Source organism: Hordeum vulgare, chromosome 5H, assembly GCF_904849725.1.
Source record: "Hordeum vulgare subsp. vulgare chromosome 5H, MorexV3_pseudomolecules_assembly, whole genome shotgun sequence".
Taxonomy (NCBI): Eukaryota; Viridiplantae; Streptophyta; class Magnoliopsida; order Poales; family Poaceae; genus Hordeum; species Hordeum vulgare.
In genome coordinates, this window is record NC_058522.1 from 580,724,135 (window position 1) to 580,747,330 (window position 23,196).

Sequence of the window (23,196 nt, forward strand, 5' to 3'; positions counted from 1 at the left end):
GATACGGCCTTTCTTGTGAATTTAGAGAACAGAGCACAACTTAACCCAGCAGAGTTTGACTAGACTTCAGTTCTACGTAGTATATGTAACTATTTTGTTTCTGTATCTATTTGAATTGCAAACAAGACTTGTCAAATGCGTCTTCTGTTAAGCTTGTCTTGTCTGCTGCTGCTGACACGGAGATCCCCTACTCTCTCTTCCTGCCTCAGATCTCCTTCCCCCCACACACCAAGGCAACGAGACCCAAGATCGCTCCTTCCATGGGGACCGTGTTGACCCAACACCAAGGCAACGGCGTCGGGGACAACGCTATGCCCGACCTGGAGATGGGCCAATCCACCTTGGAGATCGATCAATCCACCATAATCAACATACTGCACTCCATGCTACCCTCTGCTTCGCCACCAGCGGTGCCACAGCTGGGGCGCACGCTGTGGTGGCTGGGCTCCCTCACCCTTGTCCTGGCCCTCACCACCGTGCTCCACCTGCCAGCCGCCGGACCTGTCTTCGCCCAATACAAGGCAGCATACTATACCATCCTTGCATTTGTTCTCTTTGTCGCAGTGCCGGTGGAGCTGGCCACCGCCTTCTTCCTGCCCAGCCACAGCCGTGATGGCCGCCTCCGCGTCTTCGCCTGGTACTTGCTTCCCTGCGCTTACGTGGTCCTCCTCCTTGTCATCTCGGTGGGTGGGTTCATCCCATTTAAGCTCTGATATTACCTACTGCAGGGTTAGTTGATTGGTCTGGTCAATGGGCGGTTCGTTTGTATTCTGTCCAAAAATTTTGGTGCTGTCAGTGGTTATCTGCTTAGTTATTTCTGGGTACATCTTCAGTACATAGGTTCTGGTTCTTGATACTCTGGAAGATATGTTATTCTTCCGTAGATACTTTATGTTTCTTCATAGTCTGGAATATGTGTTGTTCTAGTGAATGTGAGTATGTATGTCACGGTGTTGTCCTCGATCTGCCAACGTATTGTCAAGATGTTTCTTGTTTGTGGGTCAATAAGTTCTTGTCATGTTGTTTGTCTGTCCGTTCCATGTATGCACTCTTCTTCCTGGCATACGAGGATCCGTTCGTTGAGATAAATTCCATGTCTGGCTCTGCTTGGATTGAGTGTAATTTTTGTGTGAACTGAGCTAAGTACTGTGGAGCACACACACAAAATTCCCCAATCCAAGCAGGCCTCAAGTCTTAATAAACAGTGCAACCTTTGTATGCTTGCTAATGTTTGAATGGGAAGTAGAATAAATGGACACAAGTTAGGTTGACTTGTCATCAGATAGCTACGTTTTGCCTTTTGGTGTTTCAATTTTGCAACTGAATGAGTGTGTCGAGCTTTGATCGAAGCTGGTAATTAGTTATTTGCAGAACTGTCAACAACTACACAATAGCCGGGTATTGGATTCAGATTGTTTGAGTACACACTTATTGGCTTAGTAATTAGATCCAGATCTCAGGTATATGTTTTGAGTAATGCTATCGATCTAAGGGATAACTGAACGAGCAACTCCTGCTCTTATGCATGTGAATTTTGACCTACACAGTCATCAGTAATGTAGCTCATGTGTTAAATTGTAGTATATTTTCTGTATCTCTTACCCCTGTGACCGTTGATTTATTGCTTGAATGGAATTTATTGATAGAGCATTTTCATGGATTTGATGTTCTTTCACTGTTTACTGATTCAGGAATGCTATTCTTGGAAGCTAGTCTTGTAGCATCTCTACTTCAAGGAAATGAAGCCAGCGATTATGATGTCCTTAGCGATTTGTTATCTCTGCAGCTGTAGCCACTAGCCAGTGCTGATGTATTGCTCAAGGTTTGTTGCTGCTCAGTCTTTATATATGATGTGGCCAGATTTTTCACAATTCTGTGATACCTTGCTTGTTTAAATATATATGCTACGGAAATGAATGACCAGTTATCAGATTCATCATGTACTTTTATTAGAGGAAAATAGTATAGGTACTAATGTCCCATATTCTAGTGGTGCTAGATCTTACTGGCTCTTGTCTCTTGAAATTGCAGAATCGGTTTTGGGTTGCTCCAAGGAAAAAATAGTGGTCACTGAGGATGACATGGAAGGAGGAATAAATTTGATTGTCCGGCAAGTCACTGAATGGTACCCAAGACTAATTGCAGGGGTCAGCTTTTGTCACTAAGCACCACATGTTACATTCTAAGTGAACCGCATTCCTCTATCAAGTTACAGGGTATGTGTTCCCTTTACATTTTGTTGCACTGCTGATACTTCATCAAGAACTGCGTAAGAAAAAGTGTTCTGAGCCTGCGGCACCCTGTTGTTACGTCAGATGATACATTCTGAATTGTCATTTTTTTTTATCGGGAATGATTCTGAATTGGCATTAGCAGTTGTCCTCTAATTACACAATCGATATGTTCTAATTTGCCGGTGTCCTCATCTGCAGGTGTCTCATGCAGTACGGTGAGCAAGACGCTCTCTGCATTCTTTTTTCGGAATGTTGTGCTCTGCATTCTTCCTTACGGCACAATTTCCATGTGGTCTGTATCGACGTTTTGCTGAAGCAGCGCTCACAGTGTCTGATCGGTTTCCCACAGAGCGGCTTCTCCCACAGCACTGTGCAGATCCTGTCGTCGCTGGATGAGATGCTCGTCAACGAGGCGCTCCACCAGGGGCTCAAGATGTATTCCAGCTGGCCCATCTTCCCAAAGTTCTACATTGACGGTGAGTTTTTGGCGGACAATTGCAATGTGCGACATCACTATCGGTATGTATATATGTTCTCTGCCTTTCCTTCTCCAAATATTACTGTTTAATGTTGAAGAATTTTTGCTATCCTACACGCAGTGTGAATTGTTTTGTGAGAGATCTGTTCTGTATAGCAATATATTCATTAATCTGGCATGTTCTGAGGGCAATGGAACATGTAGCTGTTACAGGCATAAGATTTTATCAGGTTGAAGGCGAGATACATTGGTTTTGCTTGTTGCTTAACAGGTATGTGGCACCTGCTGCTCATTGTTCCTAAAGTTAGAACAGTGGCACCCTGTTGTTACGTCTGATGATACATTCTGAACTGTCATTTTGTTTTATCGAGAATGATTCTGAATTGACATTAGCAGTTGTTCTCTAATTACACAAATGATATATTCTAAGTTGCCGGTGTCCTCATTTGCAGGTGTCTCACGGAGTACCGAGAGCAAGACGCGCTCTGCATTCTTTTTTCGGGATGTTGTGCTCTGCATTCTTCCTTACGGCACAATTTCCATGTGGTCTGTATCGACGTTTTGCTGAAGCAGCGCTCACCGTGTCTGATCGGTTTCCCACGGTGCGGCTTCTCCCACGGCACTGTGCAGATCCTGCCGTCGCTGGATGAGATGCTCGTCAACGAGGCGCTCCACCAGGGGCTCAAGATATATTCCAGCTGGCCCATCTTCCCGAAGTTCTACATTGACGGTGAGCTCTTTGGCGGACAATTGCAATGTGTGACGTCACTATCGGTATGTATATATTTTTTGAGGAATTATCGGTATGTATATATGTTCTCTGCCTTTCCTTCTCCAAATGTTACGGTTTAATGTTGAAGAGTTTTTGCTATCCTACATGCAGTGTGAATTGTTTTGTGAGAGATCTGTTCTGTCTAGCATCAGGTATAGGAATATGCTGTATTCATTAATCTGTCATGTTCTGAATTTCTGAGGGCAATGGAACATGTAACTGTTACAGGCATAAGATTTTATCAGGTAGATGACAAGATACACTGGTGCTGCTTGTGGCTTAATGGGTATGTGGCAGTGTCAATGTGTCGAAGCTGCATTAGGTAAATTAATTCAGAACTTCACATTCAAGAGATAAACTGGGAGTGGGGTGCAGTCAGAGTCAGGCACTCTGTTGCCTTCCGCTTTCCTTTGTCGAAGGCAATTTTCTTTCTCTCTTTTTTGGAATAAAAACTGGACATATCGTTTGAGAAACTATGATAGACTATTAGTAAGGTGTTGATTGAAAGAATTCTGAAAAGAACCTAAAAGCATGAATTGATTTATCAACTTAAAGGCCGGCAGAGGGTTAAGTCCGTTGCTCCACAATTTGTTTGTCAAATGAACTACTCAGCATATATAGTCTATTTGTTGGGAGTTGGGACTTGATGTAGGTGTTCTTGAGTAGTTCATGCCCAAGAACTCAACCAAAACTGTTGGGACCTGGGAGTGGTAAGTCCGTTGATGAATGAATATCAGAGAGTAGGAAACCCATATGGTGATGCAGTCATGCAGCACTTGCTTAGCAATGTTCTGGTCATATTTAGAGAAATAAGATTAAGATGTCATCACTCACAACAAACAACATTAGATGATATCAGCCTCTGGTTTGAGTTAATTATCACGGTGCTCATGCTATCTGAAGTCCTTTGGACCAACTAGGTGGAAACCAAGAAAATTCTGTACATTTGTAACCTCTGGTTTGAATTTTTTTATGGAAAACTTTGACAAATGTTCTAAGAGCTTGCAAAATTTTAGTACGAAATCACATTTCTGTAAGTCATGGCAAAGCAAACAAATCAAAATACTTTAAAAAGTACCATTTTCAGAGTTTCGATTTCGTTTTTTTTTAACTTCCACGAATGTGATTTCATGATGAAACTTCATGAGCACTTAGAACATTTGCCAATGTTTGCCATAAAGATCAGATTTTTTTAAGACATTTCTAAAATATTTTTCGAATTTACTGGTCACACGAGCTCATTTGAGTTCGGGTGCAAAAACATCACGTCCCATGTTCCTCATGAAATATTTTCAACCCTCACACAGCAAGTGGCCAGCCTGTTTTTCGTCTATTTTATTTTCGTTCGCTGTTTCCAGTTGATAAGATAGGTAGTGGTGGTTGATGTACCGGTTTCCTCCGGCTCTTTTTCCCTTTATTTTCTTTCTTTTTTGTGTTATTTTATTTTTTCTTATGGTTTTCTCTATTTCTTCAATGGTTTTCATCAATTATATGGTTTTTTTTCCACAAGTTATCTTTGTTTCTTACACGATCTTCCCCGGTTTCCTATTTTTCTCCTTCTTGTCTTTCTTAGCTTTGTTGACGGGTATCACTGTTTTTTTCTTTTTTCGTCATCTTTTGTTCTTCCATTCCTGAGTTTTCATGTTTTTTTTTGCACTTTTGGTTTGCTTTCTTCCTTTTTATTTTTTCTCTTGGTTTTCATCATTTTTGTTTTTTCTTTGTTTCTTTCCCAATTTTTAATACATGGTCAATATTTTTTATATACACGTTTTAATTTTTTCCAAATGTTTGATTTACATTTTCTAAACACAAGATTATCAACTTTTCAATACATGGTCAATATTTTTTTATACATATTTTTTAACATTATAAAATGTCTGGTTTATTTCAAATGCTTAATATATTTACCTAGTATATCTATAAGTGTAAACGGAAGTAAAGAAAAAAGAAATAAAAAGACGAGGCCGTGGCCTACCGCGTGTTTAGGCCGGCCATTTATATCGGAAAATCATGGAAGGTCATATTGGACGCATTCTGCGTCCAATAAATACGCTTCGCATAAGAGGGGCCTACTAGCGGCCTTTCAGGCCCGCTTGACGATGGTTCACTTGTTCCCGTGTATTTTCTGTTTGTTGTACTGTTTTACTGTTTTCTGATGCTTGAGCTGTTCCAAAAACAATACCAGGTCTTTCACTATTCCATAAAAAAGTTCTACTAGGTTGGAAAAATATTCGAATTTTGAACATATATATGAAACCGTGATCATTTTTTGAATTGTGAATACATTTTGAAACTGCAAACATTTTTCTAATGGTGAACAAATTTTGAAATATTAGCACATTTCAAATTCTTGAACAAAAGTATAATATTATGAACAGTTTTTATATTGTGAACAAATTTTGAAACCGTAAAGATTTTTAAAACTTGAACATTTTATAAAGTGGAGAACAAATTTGAAAGCGAGAACAAATTTTGAAAGCACGGATTTTTTTCTGAATCTTGAGAACAAATTTGAAAACCGTGAACAATTTTGAAAAATCATGAACAATTTGAAAGCTTCAACAATTTTTTAAAGCATAAATATTTTTTGAATCTTGTGAAAAATAATTGAAAAGGAGAATTTTTTTGAAAAAACCCAAAAAAATTTGAAACCGCGAACAAATGTTTAAAGCAAAAACATATTTTGAATCTTGAGAACAAATTTTTAAACTGAGAACAATTTTGAAAAATGCTGAACAAATTTGGAAGCGCGAACATTTTTGAATCTTGAGAACAAAATTTTGAAATGGAGAACAATTTTCAAAAAACACTAACAAATTTGGAAGTGCAAACAATGTTTTAAAGCACAGACATTTTTGAATCTTGAGAACAAATTTTGAAACAAATAAGTATTTAGAAAAATCCTGGACAAATTTGGAAGCGCAATTTTTTTTTAAAACACGAACATTTTTTGAATCTTGAGAACAAAATTTTGAAACAGAATTTTTTTTAACAACTCCAAACAAATTTGGAAGCGCAAATGTTTTTGAATTTTTTCTAAAAGAGAGTACACATTTGAAAGCATGAATAAATTTTTTAAGCCGAATACTTTTTTAAATCTTTAGAATTTTTTTTGAAAGCGAGATCAGTTTTTTAAAATGTGCACAAATTTTGAAGTGCGGACATTTTTTAAACATTTAAATAAAATTGAGAACAAATATTTCAATCAAGATCAATTTTCAAACATTGTTCGAATTTGAAGAATAGTTTCTGAAAATCCAGGACACTTTTTAAAAACCTCAAACATTTTTTGAAAATCCATAACATTTTTTGAAAATCCAGACTATTTTTTAAAAAGCAAAAACATGTTCCCAGTTTGAAGAACAATTTTTCAAATTGTGAACAGTTTTTGAAAATCTAGACAAAAATTGAAAATCCAGAACGCTTTTTGAAAATCCAAAATTTATTTTGAAAATCTAGGACGTTTTTTGTACAGCAAGAATAATTTTCAAATTTATAGAAAAAATCCAGAATATTTTTTGAAATAGAAACAGAAAAGAATAAAGAAAAAAAGAAACGAAAAAACCAACAGATCTCTCATGCTTTCCTAAGCAGAGGATGCCTTCAAGCTGGTCTCTCATGCTCCACGGATACACCAAAAGATCAACCAACAATGCCGAGACGTCTACGACGCACAAGTCTCTGCAATCAAACAAGAATATGCAGCGCTGCGCATCTATGCACAAGGAATAGGACACTTTTGTTTTGTTCGCGTGTATGCTACGAGTATGTTGGCAGATACCTTCCTGAGAGGCATCTATGTTGGTGCTCTTCAAAAAAAAACATTGTTGATAGCTCATTGAGAGAGATGCCAACACAAACTGTGATAAAAGCGCGGGGGAAAACATGTTGCGAGTCTGCAGCATAAGGATCTCCAAGATATGACGTTGTCAGATTTACTCTGAATGTGTTGTAGTATGATACAAGAGTGACTCTTATGTTGGGCACCTGCTCATTGTTTTGTTCCTCAAGTTAAGATGATGGCACCATGTTGTTACTTAAATCTGATGATTGCATTCTGAACTGTGATTAGCGATTGTCCATCGATTACACCCATGATATTACAATATGAAATCTTTTGTGAAAAATATGATTTGTCTAGTATCTGGCATGTTCTGAATCTCTTAGGGCAATCATGCTAGATTGAGTTAATTGCATGGAACTACCATACTTCGGCATGTTGTAACGAACGAGTACCACTAGTCATGTTTGTGGCAAGTCGATACCACTTTTGAGCCTAGTTGCTGCAAAATGAACTGACCACCGTATAATGGTGTATTGATGTTGTATTTGACCGTGTGGCCCCACCTATCAGGTGACATGGTGGCCAGCCGGTGCCTGCCACTCTGCTGACTAGGACGAGGCCAGCGCGGTCGGTCTTAGGGAGCTCGGTCGAACCGAGCCGAATCCCCACCGAACCCTAGTTCTCCCTCTCCCTCTTCTCTCTGCCCGCGCCCAGGCGATGGCGGAGGCGACTCTCAACGACAGTGATGGTGGATGTAGCAGCGACGGGTGTGTGGGTGGCTACATAGACCTTCCCGGCTCGGGAGCGATGACCATGTTGGTCTGGACGGCACCAGTTCTTCCTACTGCACTGACGATGAGGGGGGGGGGGGGGGGGTAGGAGGTGTCCCTGTCCATGGAGCAACGGGTGTGGCTCGCTGAGATGCGGGTGACCAACCCTACCACGAGCTATCAGTGGACCCATGGAGCGGGTGGAGTGTTGTATGTCCCTCCATTTTTGATTTTGCCATGTTCAAATCAGAGGTGGCTAGGGTTTGTGTTCTAAAGCACTCAAAAAATTCAATTTTATTATGACTTGTAGCTTAGATGATGATATCTGTGATGTTATAGTTAACTTCCATGCTGGGATAATTTGGAAGGAAGATTTGCACCACAGATATCACATTTATGAATCTATATGCACTATTGCAAACACTAGGATTTACTTTCAATGATGAACTGTACCACATAAAAAATATAGGTGCAGGAGATGAGAGAGAGCATGGACTAGAATTGATTGACACAAACATCAAATTGCAACAACTAAAGAAGCAGTCACTACTAGGGAAAACCCTAGTAGTAGCGCAGGGTAATTGCCTATCAGTAGGGGTGCTACTGCTAGCTCACTACAGCTAATTTTTAACAGTAACATGTGTACCACCCTTGTGTGTAACAGTAGTAGTGCGGCTGCCATCCGCGCTACTACTATTAGCTGTAGCGAGGGTCAGGGCCACCATGCTACTACTAAGTAGTTAGTAATTAAAAAAATTCCATCCATAACTGCTTGGTGCTGGGCATCATAGTCCTCTTCATCCATGGCTGCTGCTGGTCTTGGAGGGGATGAAGTCGTCCATGGTGATGATGCTTCCCCGTCCAACTCGTGCCCGCACCTCTCATCTACTGCTGCTACAAAAGAAGAGAAAACTATTAGAAAGAGGAAGAGATATATAGAGAGGGTAGGAGGAAGAACTCACAGGTGGCTGTCGGAGTTGGTACCGACGCCCGAAACCCTAGACGAAGGCCAGTGACCTGTTGCTGCTTGTTGTGGACCAATGACCATGGTGTTCGCATGCTTGTTGTGGACCAATGACCATGGTGTTCGCATGTCCTCGCGAGGCTTTGTCCCGGTGAGGAAGTGCAAGTGGCTGCGTCCATGGTTGATCTGGCTACCTCCATGGACGGTGCTCTGTTGGTCTCCCCTCCTTCCAGCAGCGGAGTAGGAGGAGGAAAGAGGGGGAGGGGAGGGGGTTGCGATGGGAGAGGAGGTCGTCGAATTTGGGGAGGCCGACGATGGCGGTGGGTGAAAAAGGTAACTGCATATGATAGTGATAACAACCCTTTCTGCGTGAAGAAGTACATGATTGCTAAAGACACAAATATAATAGAGGGGATAAACTATCAAAGGAAGAAGATGAAGATGAAGCTTCAGATGAACAATCAGAAGAGGAACAACTACATTATGAAGGTGACACTGATGTTGAGGATTTGTTTGAGAAGGAGGAGGAGGAGGAAGTGAATGTTGTTGCAGCAGAAGAACCACCCATGAAACAACGTGCAAGTAAGAGGCACATGCTGCAAGTTAGGAGAGGCCCGACCACTAGGTCACACTCTAGTATTTTAGAGGAGTTGAAACCCAATTTCACTCCTTCATGAGATGAAGAAGATCATGAGCTGTTGTTTGACAGTGAGGATGATGGCCATAAGGCACCAACATTTGTCCCACAAAAAGGAAGGAAGACTAGGGCCAAGAAAAGAAAACCTAGGATATGGTACAATGACAAACTTGAGCAACCACATCAATAGTTGTGTGTGTACATGTGCTTTAAGAATCAACATCAATTCGGGGAGACATTAAATGGACCAATTGCAAGGTTTAGGGGTTCTCGGCACCTAGAGACCCTAAATTGATAAGTCATCATATAACATATAGCATAGGTCATCATATAACACATAACATAGGTTATCATATAACATTGTCCATCATATCACATATAACATAGGTCATCATATAACAAATAACATAGGTCATCATAGATAGCTTGAAGCAACATATTTAATAGATTCTTACACAACATAGTAGAGTTCAACATAGGTCACAACTTAAAGCTGAAAAGACCTCGATGACGCCTAGAGGGGGGGGGGTGAATAGGCTATTTAAAAACTTCTTCGGATTTAGCTTAAACCTAATGCGGAAATAAACTAAGAGGATACCTGTCAAGCACAAATCCTAAATGCACTAGGCACTGCAACGTCTATCAACAACACGATCTACCAAGATGGACACAATATAGTTACTAACAAGCACAAGTAAGTTACACAAACTTACTTGAGCTATATATATCACATGACAAGTAGGTGAACAACACAAGATACTAGATCACACTAGCACACGATATATCAAAAGCTGCAAGTGTGAATGTGTGGATATAGAAGGTATGCTTGAATGATTAATCTTGTACAAGAAATAGCCAACACAATATAATGAGCACAAACAATATGCAATGTATGTATGCTCAAGTAACACAAGTAAACCACAAGTAAGGAGTTAGGGTTAAGGATAACCAAGGTCACTGAGACGAAGATGTATCCCGATGTTCACTTCCTTGGAGGGAAGCTAGTCACCGTTAGAGAGGTGGATGTTACCACGAAGGCACACCAACGCCACGAAGGCTCACCCTATTCTCCCTTTGAGATAACACCACGAAGGCGTTTCTCAACCACTAGTGGTAAGCCTTTGAGGTGGCTTCCAAACCGTCACAAACTTTTCCAGGGGCTAATCACACGGATTGATTCCTCTCCGAAGAACTCCTACCGCCTAGGAGTCTCCAACCTCCAAGAGTAACAAGATCACGGGGAATGCTCAAAACTTGCTCAAATCTCAAATAGCTTGGGTTGAGAGAAGGAGAGGGAGACGATCTATCTTTTGATTGGAACAACTCTCAAAGGGGCTCACAAATGCTCTTGGGATCTAAGATTTGGTGTGAGCAAATGTGTGTGAGGTAGAAATGTGTTCTTATGAGGATAAGGCTGTGTTGGGGCACCCTCTCACGAAGTGGGAGGGGGGGGGTATTTATAGTGGGGAGAGAAAAACAGCCATTGGGGACACTTTAAGTCACACAGGGTTCGGACGTCCGGCAGTTTACGGAAGTCCGGGCGTCCACAAGGGGTCGGACGTCCGAGGGTTGTAAATATATCTGGAACCACTGTGGAGTTGAACAGGGACCGGACGTCCGGAGAAGGCCGGAAGTCCGAGTTATTCGACTCAAGCTTCTCTGGTGCAAGATTCCGGATTTCCGAAAGGGGGCGGACGTCCGGCCCTCGGACGTCCGGAGGGAGCCGAAAGTCCGAGTTATATGGCTCAAGTTCTTCTCGTGCAAAGCTACGGATTTCCAAAGCTGGTCGGACGTCCGGCCCTCGGACGTCCGGAGGGAGCCGGAAGTCCGAGTTATATGGCTCAAGTTTCTGTGGTGCATAGTTCCGGATTTCCAAAGCTGGTCGGACGTCCGGGCCTCGGACGTCCGGAGGGAGCCGGAAGTCCGAGTTATATGGCTCTGATTTCTCTGGTATAGGATTCTGGATTTCCGAAGCAGTCGGTCGTCCGGCCCTTGGACGTCCGGAGGAAGCCGGATGTCCGAGGCACTGGTTCTGTTTTCAGATAACAGCAGAGCAGTGGAGATGTGGTCTGAGCAGAAGAGTGGAGATGTAGTTTGAGCAAGTTCATCGCAAAACCTGTGATCCCCTCTTAATAGTGCGGGATCCCTAAGGACTCAAGAATCATAAAAGGGTACTGATGATCCATACTTGAGTGTATACTTTTATTCGCTGATCATCACTCTGCACCACTAATGTCAATACCTTTGAGTTAGCCCTTTCACTTGAGCTTGATGTTGTTGTTCCTTCTTGCCTCAAGTTGAAAGCAAGACATGATGAAGTCTTCAAGTAGCTCTCCCATACACAATGCGGAAAGCCTAGCTTATGTATTCATCTTCATTTGTCCACCATGTGAACATCCACAAGAATCAAGCATGTAGTGCTCAGGAATGCTTATCTTGATCTTGTCCTTGTTAGCACATGAGGTTGTCCTTATCAACACATGATCATTGACAATAGTTTCAATGATATATTCGTGCTGATCCACTTGAACTTGCACACCACAATCTTGATGACGATCACCACTTGACGTCATCCTTCATGGGTTGTATGAGATCTTCCTTTTGACGCAAGCCCAATGAAAGCACACCTAACCCCCACATAGGAGTCTCACAAAGACCATGGGTTAGTACACAAACACGTAATGGACAATGCTTACCATACCATGGGACCACTTGATCCCTCTCGGTACATCTTATACGCTTTGTGTGTTGATCATCTTGATTTACTCTTTGTCTGAGATCTTGATCAACCTAGTGTCTCTATGACCATTCTTTGGATAATACCTTGAATAACATCTTGGTCATCATATAAACTCCTTGAACCCAACAGATGGACTTCAAGAAGTGCCTATGGACAAATCCTATAAATATAACTTAAGGCAACCATTAGTCCATAGGAATTGTCATCAATTACCAAAACCACATATGGAGATATATGCTCTAACAAAAGCAACACCATAATTCCAACTTAGGTCACAACTACACATCCATAGTCCACATTCACTAGTTCTACACAACAACATACTTCACGAAAGGTCAACTAAGCATGTTTCTTCTACATGTTGATCCGGATCTTGCTCTTACTCTACATCTTCTTCATTCTGCCAAGATGTCATGGGTCCCCTTCAACTTCTGCTCGTTCCTCTCCTCAGCCTTTAGCAAATCAGCAATGTGAAGCTTCAGCTAAGCCCTGCATGCAATGAGCTTCTCATGCCCCTTCTTCAGATCACCCATGTGAAGCATCAACTTTGAGTTCTCCTGTGTGAGCTTTTCCTGATACTTGCTGATTTCATCAACCTGCAACTACAAGTTCCTACTAGCTTCACTGAGTTGTTGCTTCTCTTTCAAATGGTTGAGCTTCAGGTTCTGGATGATAGTGCCTTGAGCTTGTGACACTTTATACTTCTCTTGCAGCTTTAAGATCTCTGCATCTTTCTTCTCCATCTCTATCTTTACATCATATATAACTGAGTTGGTAACCTCAGCATCCTTCATCTTAGACTGCAAATAGCTGAAATCCATCATCATATCCTCTTGGGCATTGAAAAGTTGATGCACATCTTCAACCAATTTGTCATAGTTGGCCTCGAGTTTGTTTTTATCCTCTCTCAAATGGTGAATAGTAAGTGAACTCTCAAGGTTATCCATCCTCCTATCACTCGTGTTGTCTCCATATATATCCCATAGCTTCAACAAGGCATTCTGCATTGTAGGAGGCCACTTTGGGTCAACCCATTCAACAAAACCACAATTCTCAGCTCCCTGCAATGTATACACCACTTATGTTGTTACTATTTAACTATGTAAGTGATTTCCAAATTTTTTTTGGAAAAGGAGGAATGACCCCCGGCCTCTGCATCAATCGATGCATGCAGCCATATTATTAAAATAACAAAGTAATATCATAGTTCCAGTTAAGTCTGCATCTCGCAAAGAAAAGAAGAACTAAAAATAGACAATCCCTTAAAAAGCAAACTGCCACATCCGGCGTAAGTAATAGTAGACTACGATGCCTATACACCTAGTCTATTACTAACACGCCATCCAAACCGGTTGAAGATAACCCGTGCGGCCATCTCCCATCGGTTGCACCCAGTATCCATGAGCTTCATGGAGTCCACATGACTGAGTAATGACCACGTACGGATCCAAGAAGTTGCTCTGCAAATGACCTGCAATAAGTTATTGAATTTGTTGCCATTAAAGATCAAGTCATTCCTGGTATTCCATATAGCCCAAAATAAGTGATTTCCAATTGACACAAGACAACACTGAACCCTAGCATGTGCAATCTAAACAACACAGTTCTCAACTTCCTGTAATGTAAACACTTATATTGTAAACAAGACTGAACCAATCTCCTAGGAAAATTATTTAAGCACTAAACTATTAACAACTCCCCCTAAAAAAATAATTGAACTATGAGCATATGGCACTTCAAAATAACTAAACTTTGAGCAACTCACAATGAAGAAACAACTCAAAACTTTGAGCATCTGACACAATCAGTAAGCTGCCCAATTAAAGAATGAACATCTCACACTAAACACTCAATGAATTTTGCGCATCTCACAGTAAACAATCATTTAGCTGGCATATTCAGTACTCACGTAGATTAAACAATGAACATCTACACTGCAAATTAAGTTATTGACCTATTATAAAATTAACATCTACTTTCTAAATTAAATATACATGGAAAGCATCAACACATGGATAAACTAAAGACCATGAACACTATGAGAGGTGCGCAATTAAACAATTACACAATCTGCATCAGCACATGGCTAAACTAACAAATGACCATCACATCTGCCAAATTAAACTATGCACTTGACCATGTACTTACAATCAATGTTAATACAATAAACAAAGCTTTTCTGCAACATCTTACCTTCTTAGCACATACTAAGAACCTCCTACCCGTGTCAAATCCTTCAAAGGCCACACGCCTCTCAGCTGCTAGACCATGGTTCTCACAAGGAACCACCGGTGTTGTCTCAACGCCCATGTAGTCCTGGTCTTCAATGTTAGCATGGACCTACGGGAGCAAAATGAACTAAAGTCCCCAAATCAAATCGAATCCCCAAAGAGCACATACCCTAACCCTAGTTCTATCACTTACCTGGTACTGCATGGCGTCATCAGAGTAACTGATGTACAAAAGGCTGAATAATTGTTGCTGCTCTCATACTTGTACACCATGGCGCGACGACAACAACGGTGGCGGCGGCGGTCGACATCAAATCGGAGGGGGGAGGGAGAGAGCAAGAGAGTGTGGCGTGGGTTCGGCTCGATTCGACCGAGCGCACTAAGACCGACTGCGCCGGCCTTGTCTTAGTTAGCAGAGCGGCACACGCTAGTTGGCCAACGTGTCACCTCGTGAGGCCGTGCGGTCAGATACAGCGGCAATACACCATTATATGATGGTCAGTCCATTTTGCAACAAGTAGGCTCTAAGGTGGTACTGACTTGCGACAAACATGACTAATGGTAGTGATCCGTTACAATGTGTCGAAGTGTTGTAGTTCGATGCAATTAACTTTGCTAGACTTGCCAATGGAAACATGTAGCTATTTCAGGCATAAGATATTGATTGACATTCAAGAGGTAAACTACGCATGAATGTAGGCCCAGCTCAACACATAGTGTCTTTGTGAGGGCTCGGGAGCTAAACTATAGATTGATTACCCAATCCATTTCGAGAGATACAGGAGCACAGGAGCAGGGAGCTTGACCAACGTTGACTGGCTATTCTGGTTTACTGAACGTTTACGTCAGGAACACTTGATCTCAACGTTAACTGGTCTGATTAATAGAGACCCTTGTTGCTGATTTTCACATCACCGACAGTCGGTTGCAACGCCTCCACCAACGCGCCGACACATGGATCTTCTTCCCAGCCGCAGATATTGATCCTCTCGATGCAAGGGTGGCCGCCCAAGCTCAACAGTATACTACTCTTGATGGTGGCGAAGTAGATTTAGAATGCATGCACCTTATACATTGCACCTGTAGAGTGTCAATATTAAGGTGGAAGGATCAGTAAGGGGTTCCACTGTTATAGCAGATCAACTCGTATTTAGAGATGGTTTCGAGTGAGTACCCTTTTAAGATTAAAAGTAAACTCCTTCAGCTTGGGCGAGCGCTGGAGAATCTGAAGCAGCGCGTCGAAATCAGCAGCCATGCAGCAATGTCTCAGCAATAGGCTTGTCAGGTTGTTGAACATCGGGCATATCCACAAACCTCTCTGCAACAGAAGCTTAATATTCATCCCAGATGAAATCAAAATGATGAAAGACAGTGAGTAGAATAGTTTGATCATTTCATGTGTTATTTCCATGCTAGCTTATTAAAATAATACCAGCTCGTAGGAGCGGAAACAAGTAAGCTGAAGAGGTTAAGATTTAAACCCAAGAAACAACTACATAAGAAAATCGAACAAAGGAATAAAATATATTCATTTAAACGTGTATGAATGTGAAAAGAAAAAGAACTAGTTGGTACCTCAAGTAATGGTGCATGCAACTCCAAGGTTGTGGCATGTGAGAGGCCATCAAGTAGAGCATGGTCCTCTATTGTCCTTACACTAACAAAGGCTGTTACTAGAGAAGACAGATCCCTAGCTAATATAGCTCCGGAATGACTATTCATGTCTAGGATAGAGAGATGGGTAAGATTGCTAGCACAAATCAGGAGACTCCCGGTGATAAGGCAGTTAATGATACGCAGAACCTTGAGTGACCTGGATGAGATCTCCTTCAGGCCAACCAAAACGCAATCCTCCAGCTGTAGAAGTTGAAGCACTCGGCAGTCGTAGTTGAGCGGCCTAAAGAGCCCATGTCCCAATATGACAAATTGGAGCCTGATTGTTTTGAGGTGGTGAGAAGGAGGCATGGCTGAGCTATCCAGATGGCCCAATCCAGAAACATGGAGGTGACGAACTTTGTGCATGATTACATGACGAATCCACACGGTGCATGTGGTACTAGCAACTGTGCGGACAACGATCCGGGCTTCATCCAAGGAAGCAGTGCTGTCGCGCAAGAGCAGCAGGTGGTTCCCGAACTTGTCCATCTTGTCATCGTCTTCCATGAAGTCCTGGTGGTCGATGCGTATGTATGGCGTAGATGCCCAGAGATAGCGCCAGCTCGGCGAGAGCAGACTTGTGCGCACGGCCTCCGGCATGGGCAGGAAGGACATCACGCGGTGGAGCAGCTCACTTGGAAGGCTGCTGAGCCTGTCGACACCATTGTAGGTGCCTCGCGCGCTATTGGAACCGCAGGGAGTCGATTCTGGTGATGACATTTCGTCGAACAGGTTGGCTGCATGAATCCAGGAAGGAGGTGCATCAGTCAATAATCAAGATATCAATGCAGAAATCACATATGAATGGAGCAATTTCTGTGTACAAGACAAGATTTCAATCTAGCAACCGATTGGCCAATCGAATCACGCACAGAGGAGATTTTTGGTAGAAATCATCCACAATTAACACCACATCTTGGTATGAACCAATGGAATCAGTTGGCCGCTCGTTAGATCTGTTGCCCTGTTATGTTAACTAGCTAGCTGGCTAGGTTTTAACCTTATCCTCCGATTCCCATTACTACGACTGAGAAGAAACTAAAGGAAGGCTTACAGACCTGCAATCGAAACGACGCGTCGGCGAGGCGGCGCTGGCGCCGGCGTCCGATGAGATGAGACGGCCGCGAGAAGCGGGGGCGCCTCAATCTCCCTCGTTGGCAGGCATGTGTGAAGGGCGCTGATATGTCTCGAGACTGATGGCGAGCTCCATATTGGGCTGGACTATCGCGCCGCTCACCATCGGCCAGAGGCCAGATTCTCGTTTTTTTTTTGCTTTTTTTTTCTTTTACTCTATCGAAATTCAAAGATATTCCATATTATAAAAACTATTTTGCATAAAACATTTTCAAAAAATACGGAAATTAAAAAAATTAACGGTATATAAAAAAAAGTTTTATAATGTATACTAAAAATATAGAACGTGAAATATGTAGGGAACAAATGTTGACAATGTATTCAAAAAACTGATAATGCAAAATTTTAAAAATATTGGACAATTATTCGAAAATATTTAAAATGGTATTTCAAAAAATTAAAAACTGTATATAATGTTTCTTAGAACATGTATTCCAAAAAATTTAAACTTGTGTTCGAAAGATATAAATGTGTATAAGAATAATGCAGATGATGTATTCAAAAAATGTTGACCATATATCAAAATTTTAATTCAAAGAAAATTATCAACAATTTTAAAAATAAGTAAATGTGTGTACAAAATATATTGAACTTGTATCAATAATGTTAATGTTGTGTCTAATTAATGATTTTTTTATTTAGCATTCAAAATTATGACAAAGTGTGTATAAAAATTATTAACCGTGTATAAAAATGTTTAAAATGTATTTCAAAATTACTAAAATTATATTAGAAAATTTTATTATATATATACATACGACTCATGTTCGACCTTTCGGTCTCTTGTATTCGAGGTCATGTCTGTACATGCTAAGTGATACGTCTCCATCGTATCTACTTTTCCAAACTCTTTTGCTCTTGTTTTAAACTCTAATTTGCATGATTTGAATGGAACTAACCTGGACTGACACTGTTTTCAGCAGAATTGCCTTGGTGTTATTTTTGTGCAGAAATGAAAGTTCTCCAAACGTCCTGAAAATTTATGGGGAGCAGTTTTGGAAAATATTAAAAATATTTGCGCCAAGTTCCACCTGAGGGGGTGGGCCAGTGGCCCACAAGCCCTTGCTCCGCCACAACCCCCCTGGTGGCGTGGTGCGGGCTTGTGGGGCCCACACGGCTCTGCCGCCCCCAATCTCAGGTCTATAAGATCCCTTTCGTCCCAGAAAAAATAAAAAAGAGAAGTTTTCGTCGCGTTTTCGATACGGAGGCGCCGCCACCACATGTTCTTCATCTGGAGGGTAGATCTGGAGTCCGTCTTGGGCTCCGAAGAGGGGAAATCGTCGCCATCGTCATCATCAACTTTCTTTCCTCTCCAATTCCATGAAGCTCTTCGTCGTTCGTGAGTAATCTAGACGATTTCTAGACATAAAGTTTAGTCCAGCATAGAAATTTTGGATAATCATTCACAAGTTTAAGCCATGCGTTGGACAATTTCTTATCATCAATTTCATCCTCTCCCAAGCTTGTGCAACATGTTCATGATCTTGCTGTTTAAAATTCATTATTTGATTTCTAAGGGAGATAATCTTAGCAGGAGGAAAATACTTGTTGGGGAACGTTGCATGAGAAATAAAAAAATTCCTACGGACACGAAGACCTATCATGGTGATGATCATCTACGAGGAGGAGATCGGATGCACATACCCTTGTAGATCACTAAGCGGAAGCGTTAAGAAACGCGGTTGATGTAGTGGAACGTCTTCGTGATCCAAATCGCCGCCGTCCCACGATCCGTCCCGGTCGAGCGCCGAATGGACGACACCTCCACGTTCAGCACACGTACAACTCGTCGATGGTCTCCGCCTTCTTGGTCTAGCAAGAGGGGGCGGAGAGGTAGATGAGTTCTCCAGCAGCGCGACGGCGTGACGGCGGTGGTGGTGGAGCTAGTCCAGCAGGGCTTCACCTAAGCACCGTTGAAAAGTAGACTAGAGGAGAAACGGATCTAGAGAGAGGGCAGCACGTGGCTGATTATCGTGTCTCAAAAACCCTCAAAACCTCTGGTATATATAGGAGGAGAGGAGACGAGGAAACCTTGGCCCCTCCTCTAAGGAGAGGGGTCGGCCGAACCAAAGGAAGAGTGGACTACTTCGGGAGGACTCTTCCGTCTCTTCCTTTTAAAAGTCCTTTACCTTTTATCTCTTCTCCTAGCCGCATGGGCCTTTCAGAGAGGCTTTGGCCAACCCACTAGGGGCTGGTCCACCTCTTCTCACAGCCAAAAAAGCTCTTGGGTCGTCACACCCCCCGGTGGCCCTCCCGGCACTCCCGGTACACTACCGATGAGCCCGAAACTTTTCCGTTGACCAAAACAGGACTTTCTATATATCAATCTTTACCTCCGAACCATTTCGGAGCTCCTCGTGACGTCCAGGATCTCATCCGGGACTCCGACCAACCTTCGGTCACCAACACCTATAACTTAACTATACGGAAACGTCATCGAACCTTAAGTGTGCAGACCTTGCGAGTTTGATAACTATGTAGACATGACCGAGACACTCTCCGGTCAATATCCAATAGCAGGACCTGGACATCCATATTGGATCCTACATATTCTACAAAGATCTTATTAGTTGAACCTCTATGTCAAGGATTCACACAATCCCGTATATCATTCCCTTTGTCCTTCGGTATGTTACTTGCCCGAGATTCGATCGTCGGTATCGACATACCTATTTCAATCTCGTTACCGGCAAGTCTCTTTACTCATTCCGTAATACAATATCTTGTGGCTAACTCTTTAGTTACATTGCTTGCAAGGCTTGTTTGTGATATTGTGACCAAGTGGGCCCCAAGATACCTCTCCGTCACACGGAGTGACAAATTAATGACGAGTTGATGGATATACTTCTCTCTCCTCATTGGTTACCCCAAGTGGAAGATGGAGATGTAGTCAGCAATAAATTTCCCTTACATGGAGACTGTAAGGTTTATCGAACCAGGAGGACTCCTAGGATCGACAAGTAGGTGTCTTCCACCCTGGCGCTAGCACAAGACGTGGACCTGCAGACACAACAAATAACTTTGCTCCCAATAAGTACAGAGAGGTTGTCAATCTCTCCAGCCTTGTAGTTTGCAAAGGATCAAAACACAAGCGGGAAGGTAATAGTGATTGCAAAGCAAAAGAAAATGAAAACGGTAAATGATGAAGGTGTAAACAATGATGGTGATATGGACCGGAGTCACATGATGTTCACCAGTGATATCTCTCTCGCAAAAGACGATAAACAACTATGCTTGGGTAAACAAATCGCAGGTGGGTAATTGGCAGAATTATGATCGCACCGCAATGCTAATTATGCTCCTTGATAGTTAGAGGTTCAATAGTAATGGGCAATACGCCAAGACAAGTAGACCGTTTATTCATCAACATCTACTTACTAATCATCCACCTTGAGATATCTATCCAGAACATCTCTCCGGTATTAATTGCGAGCCACACCCAAAGTGTATACTCAAAGCAACGGGCAACTGCATTAACAAACTATGCGTAAGGTAAACAATCCTTGCGACCGTGGTCACAAGCACCGTTGTTTTCTCCCTGGTGGCAACAAGCACATCCCCTAGTCTCATGTTTCTTTCACTCAAGCTTGACATCGAGGGGCCTGAACCCACAATCATGCATAACACTCCCTCTTGGAGTTACAATCTACTACTTGGCCAAAGCAATAAAAAGCAACCGAAAACATGCATGAATCACTAAGGAACATAATATAAAAGTATAATCAAATATATAACTCATAACAATCTAAACATAATCTCATAATTCATTGGATCCCAACAAACCGAGCATAGCAATAGCAAGATAATTACATAGATGCCTTGATCATGTAGGGCAGCTCACAAGTACTAACCATTGAAGCACAAGATTGGAGATAAGACATCATATAGCTACTAGTCATGGACTCGTGGTCCAAGGAGGACTACTCACGACACGTCCGGGAGGCGTCCATGGTGGTGCAGAAGCTCCCGAAGGTCAATCCTCCCTCCGGAAGAGTGTTGGGAAGAGGTCTCCTGACGATCCTGATCTTGGAAGCGCTGCGGCCTCGGAACGATGGAGAAATTCGTGATTCCAGAAAGTGTGCGAGGGTTTCCTCTTGGGACTCTAAATATAGGCCAAAGGAGGGCACCGAAGGAGGTGGGACCCACCAAGGCGACCTCGTGACGCGGCCTAGGGCCTCACCACGTCAGCAGGCCGCCTCGGAGGCCCCTGGCCCCCCTCTAGCCCTCCTCCGATGAACCAGAAGCTTCCGTTTCTCTGATTTTCTATATAATTTTTCTGAATTTTTCCAGGCTTCGGAAAATTGGGTAAAAGCCCCTGCAAAATAGACATCAGCACACAGAATCTGGCACTGGGTGCACTGAGTTAGTAGGTTAGTCTAAATATGTGTAAAATGATATAAAAGTGTAGCAAAACATATAACTATGTCACCCAAAAGATCATGGTACAAGTAGAAATTATATATGCGTTTGGGACATATCAACATCCCCAAGCTTAATTTCTGCTTGTCCTTGAGTAGATAAATGATAACACAATAATTTTTGTGGTGACATGCTAACACACATATAAGAACTTCAAAGTAAAGCAAGTAAGATATGTAATTCAATTCAAGAAAATAACAAGCAAGAGTCTATATCTAGTATTGAATTTAGCAAAGTAAGAACCTAAAGGTGCAAGAGCTCTCGCTGTCCGTGACTCGAATGTCTCCAAATGATGTTTGGGTGCAAGAAGTGGGAGATGGGTTGAGATCATAAAATATTTTTTTAATTGAGAACTCAATCTACTAAACCTCACACTTAGTCCCCTTCATAATCTTATTTTGACTCGTCCCCACACCACTAGTCAGGCACAAGTCAAAATGATCCTCTCCCTTTCGATTTTGAGCACTCATGCAATGGATGAGCGTAAGCAAGATATGTTGGCACTTAGGATGGCAAATAGAATAATGATGAGGAAGGAAGACAAAAGGTGTGAAAGGCTCACATCACTGAGGACAATCATAGGCGAGAGAAAGCCAAATGATAGATATGATGAGAGGAATAGGGATTGCCATGTAAAGGATGCACATATGAGCTAAGGTAAGCTCTTCAATGGAACTAGTGGGGGTGCATCCAACTTGTTTGCTCATGAAGACCTAGAGCTCATTTGAGAAGGTTCGTCGTTGGAATATGCAAACCAAGTTCTATAGTGTAAGGGTCCCCACATAGTTATGCATGAATGATAATCTCTATGTAGTACCAATATAGCAATGGAGTAAGAGTGTGGATCTTTCAAAAGGAATAGTAGTGTTGCCCCCTTCTCTCTTTTTTATTTCTTTTTCTTTTTTATTTTTTTTATTTTGTGGCCTCTCTGGCTCTTTATTTTTGTCTCTCATTTGTCCTCATTGGGATATTTTATTTGTCCTCTTTGGGATATTTTCCTCTCTTAAGAAGTACTCAACATAAAGACAAGTGAAAACTATCATGATATATGCAAATGTATGCCTCTGCCAGTGTAGCGGATATGCAATGATACCTATTTCAATCTCGTTGCCGGCAAGTCTCTTTACTCGTTCCGTAATACAAGATCCTGTGGCTAACTCTTTAGTCACATTGCTTGCAAGGCTTGTTTATGATGTTGTATTACCGAGTGGGCCCCGAGATTCCTCTCCGTCACACGGAGTGACAAATCCCAGTCTTGATCCATGCTAACTCAACGGACACCTTCGAAGATACCTGTAGAGCACCTTTATAGTCACCCAGTATTGTTGCGACCTTTGATACACACAAGTCATTCCTTTGGTGTCAGTGAGTTACATG

The 23,196-nt window shown here is 42.1% G+C and overlaps 2 protein-coding genes across 7 annotated transcripts; one reads left to right on the plus strand and one right to left on the minus strand.

Moving 5' to 3' along the window:
• The first annotated feature begins 282 nt into the window (after positions 1 to 282).
• LOC123395142 lies at positions 283 to 4,025 on the plus strand. Of its 6 annotated transcripts, none has more exons than XM_045090077.1 (4): positions 283 to 637; positions 1,692 to 1,822; positions 2,032 to 2,216; positions 3,165 to 4,025. In XM_045090077.1, the coding sequence occupies exons 1-2, from the start codon at positions 312 to 314 to the stop codon at positions 1,711 to 1,713; spliced, it is 348 nt and encodes a 115-aa protein (XP_044946012.1). In that variant the 5' UTR covers positions 283 to 311; the 3' UTR covers positions 1,714 to 1,822; positions 2,032 to 2,216; positions 3,165 to 4,025. The 6 variants fall into 6 exon arrangements, 4 of the variants coding, with proteins under 4 accessions (XP_044946012.1, XP_044946011.1, XP_044946013.1 ...); XR_006609669.1 differs by having other exon boundaries at positions 283 to 683; positions 2,032 to 2,147; XR_006609668.1 differs by lacking the exon at positions 3,165 to 4,025 and adding an exon at positions 2,433 to 2,892 and having other exon boundaries at positions 283 to 683.
• An 11,255-nt stretch (positions 4,026 to 15,280) lies between these two features.
• Positions 15,281 to 17,332, minus strand: LOC123399572 (F-box/FBD/LRR-repeat protein At5g22660-like). Its single transcript, XM_045093975.1, has 4 exons — positions 17,325 to 17,332; positions 16,186 to 17,003; positions 15,785 to 15,928; positions 15,281 to 15,690 (listed from the first exon to the last, which is right to left on the minus strand). The coding sequence occupies exons 2-4, from the start codon at positions 16,984 to 16,986 to the stop codon at positions 15,625 to 15,627; spliced, it is 1,011 nt and encodes a 336-aa protein (XP_044949910.1). The 5' UTR covers positions 16,987 to 17,003; positions 17,325 to 17,332; the 3' UTR covers positions 15,281 to 15,624.
• Between the last annotated feature and the right edge of the window lie 5,864 nt (positions 17,333 to 23,196).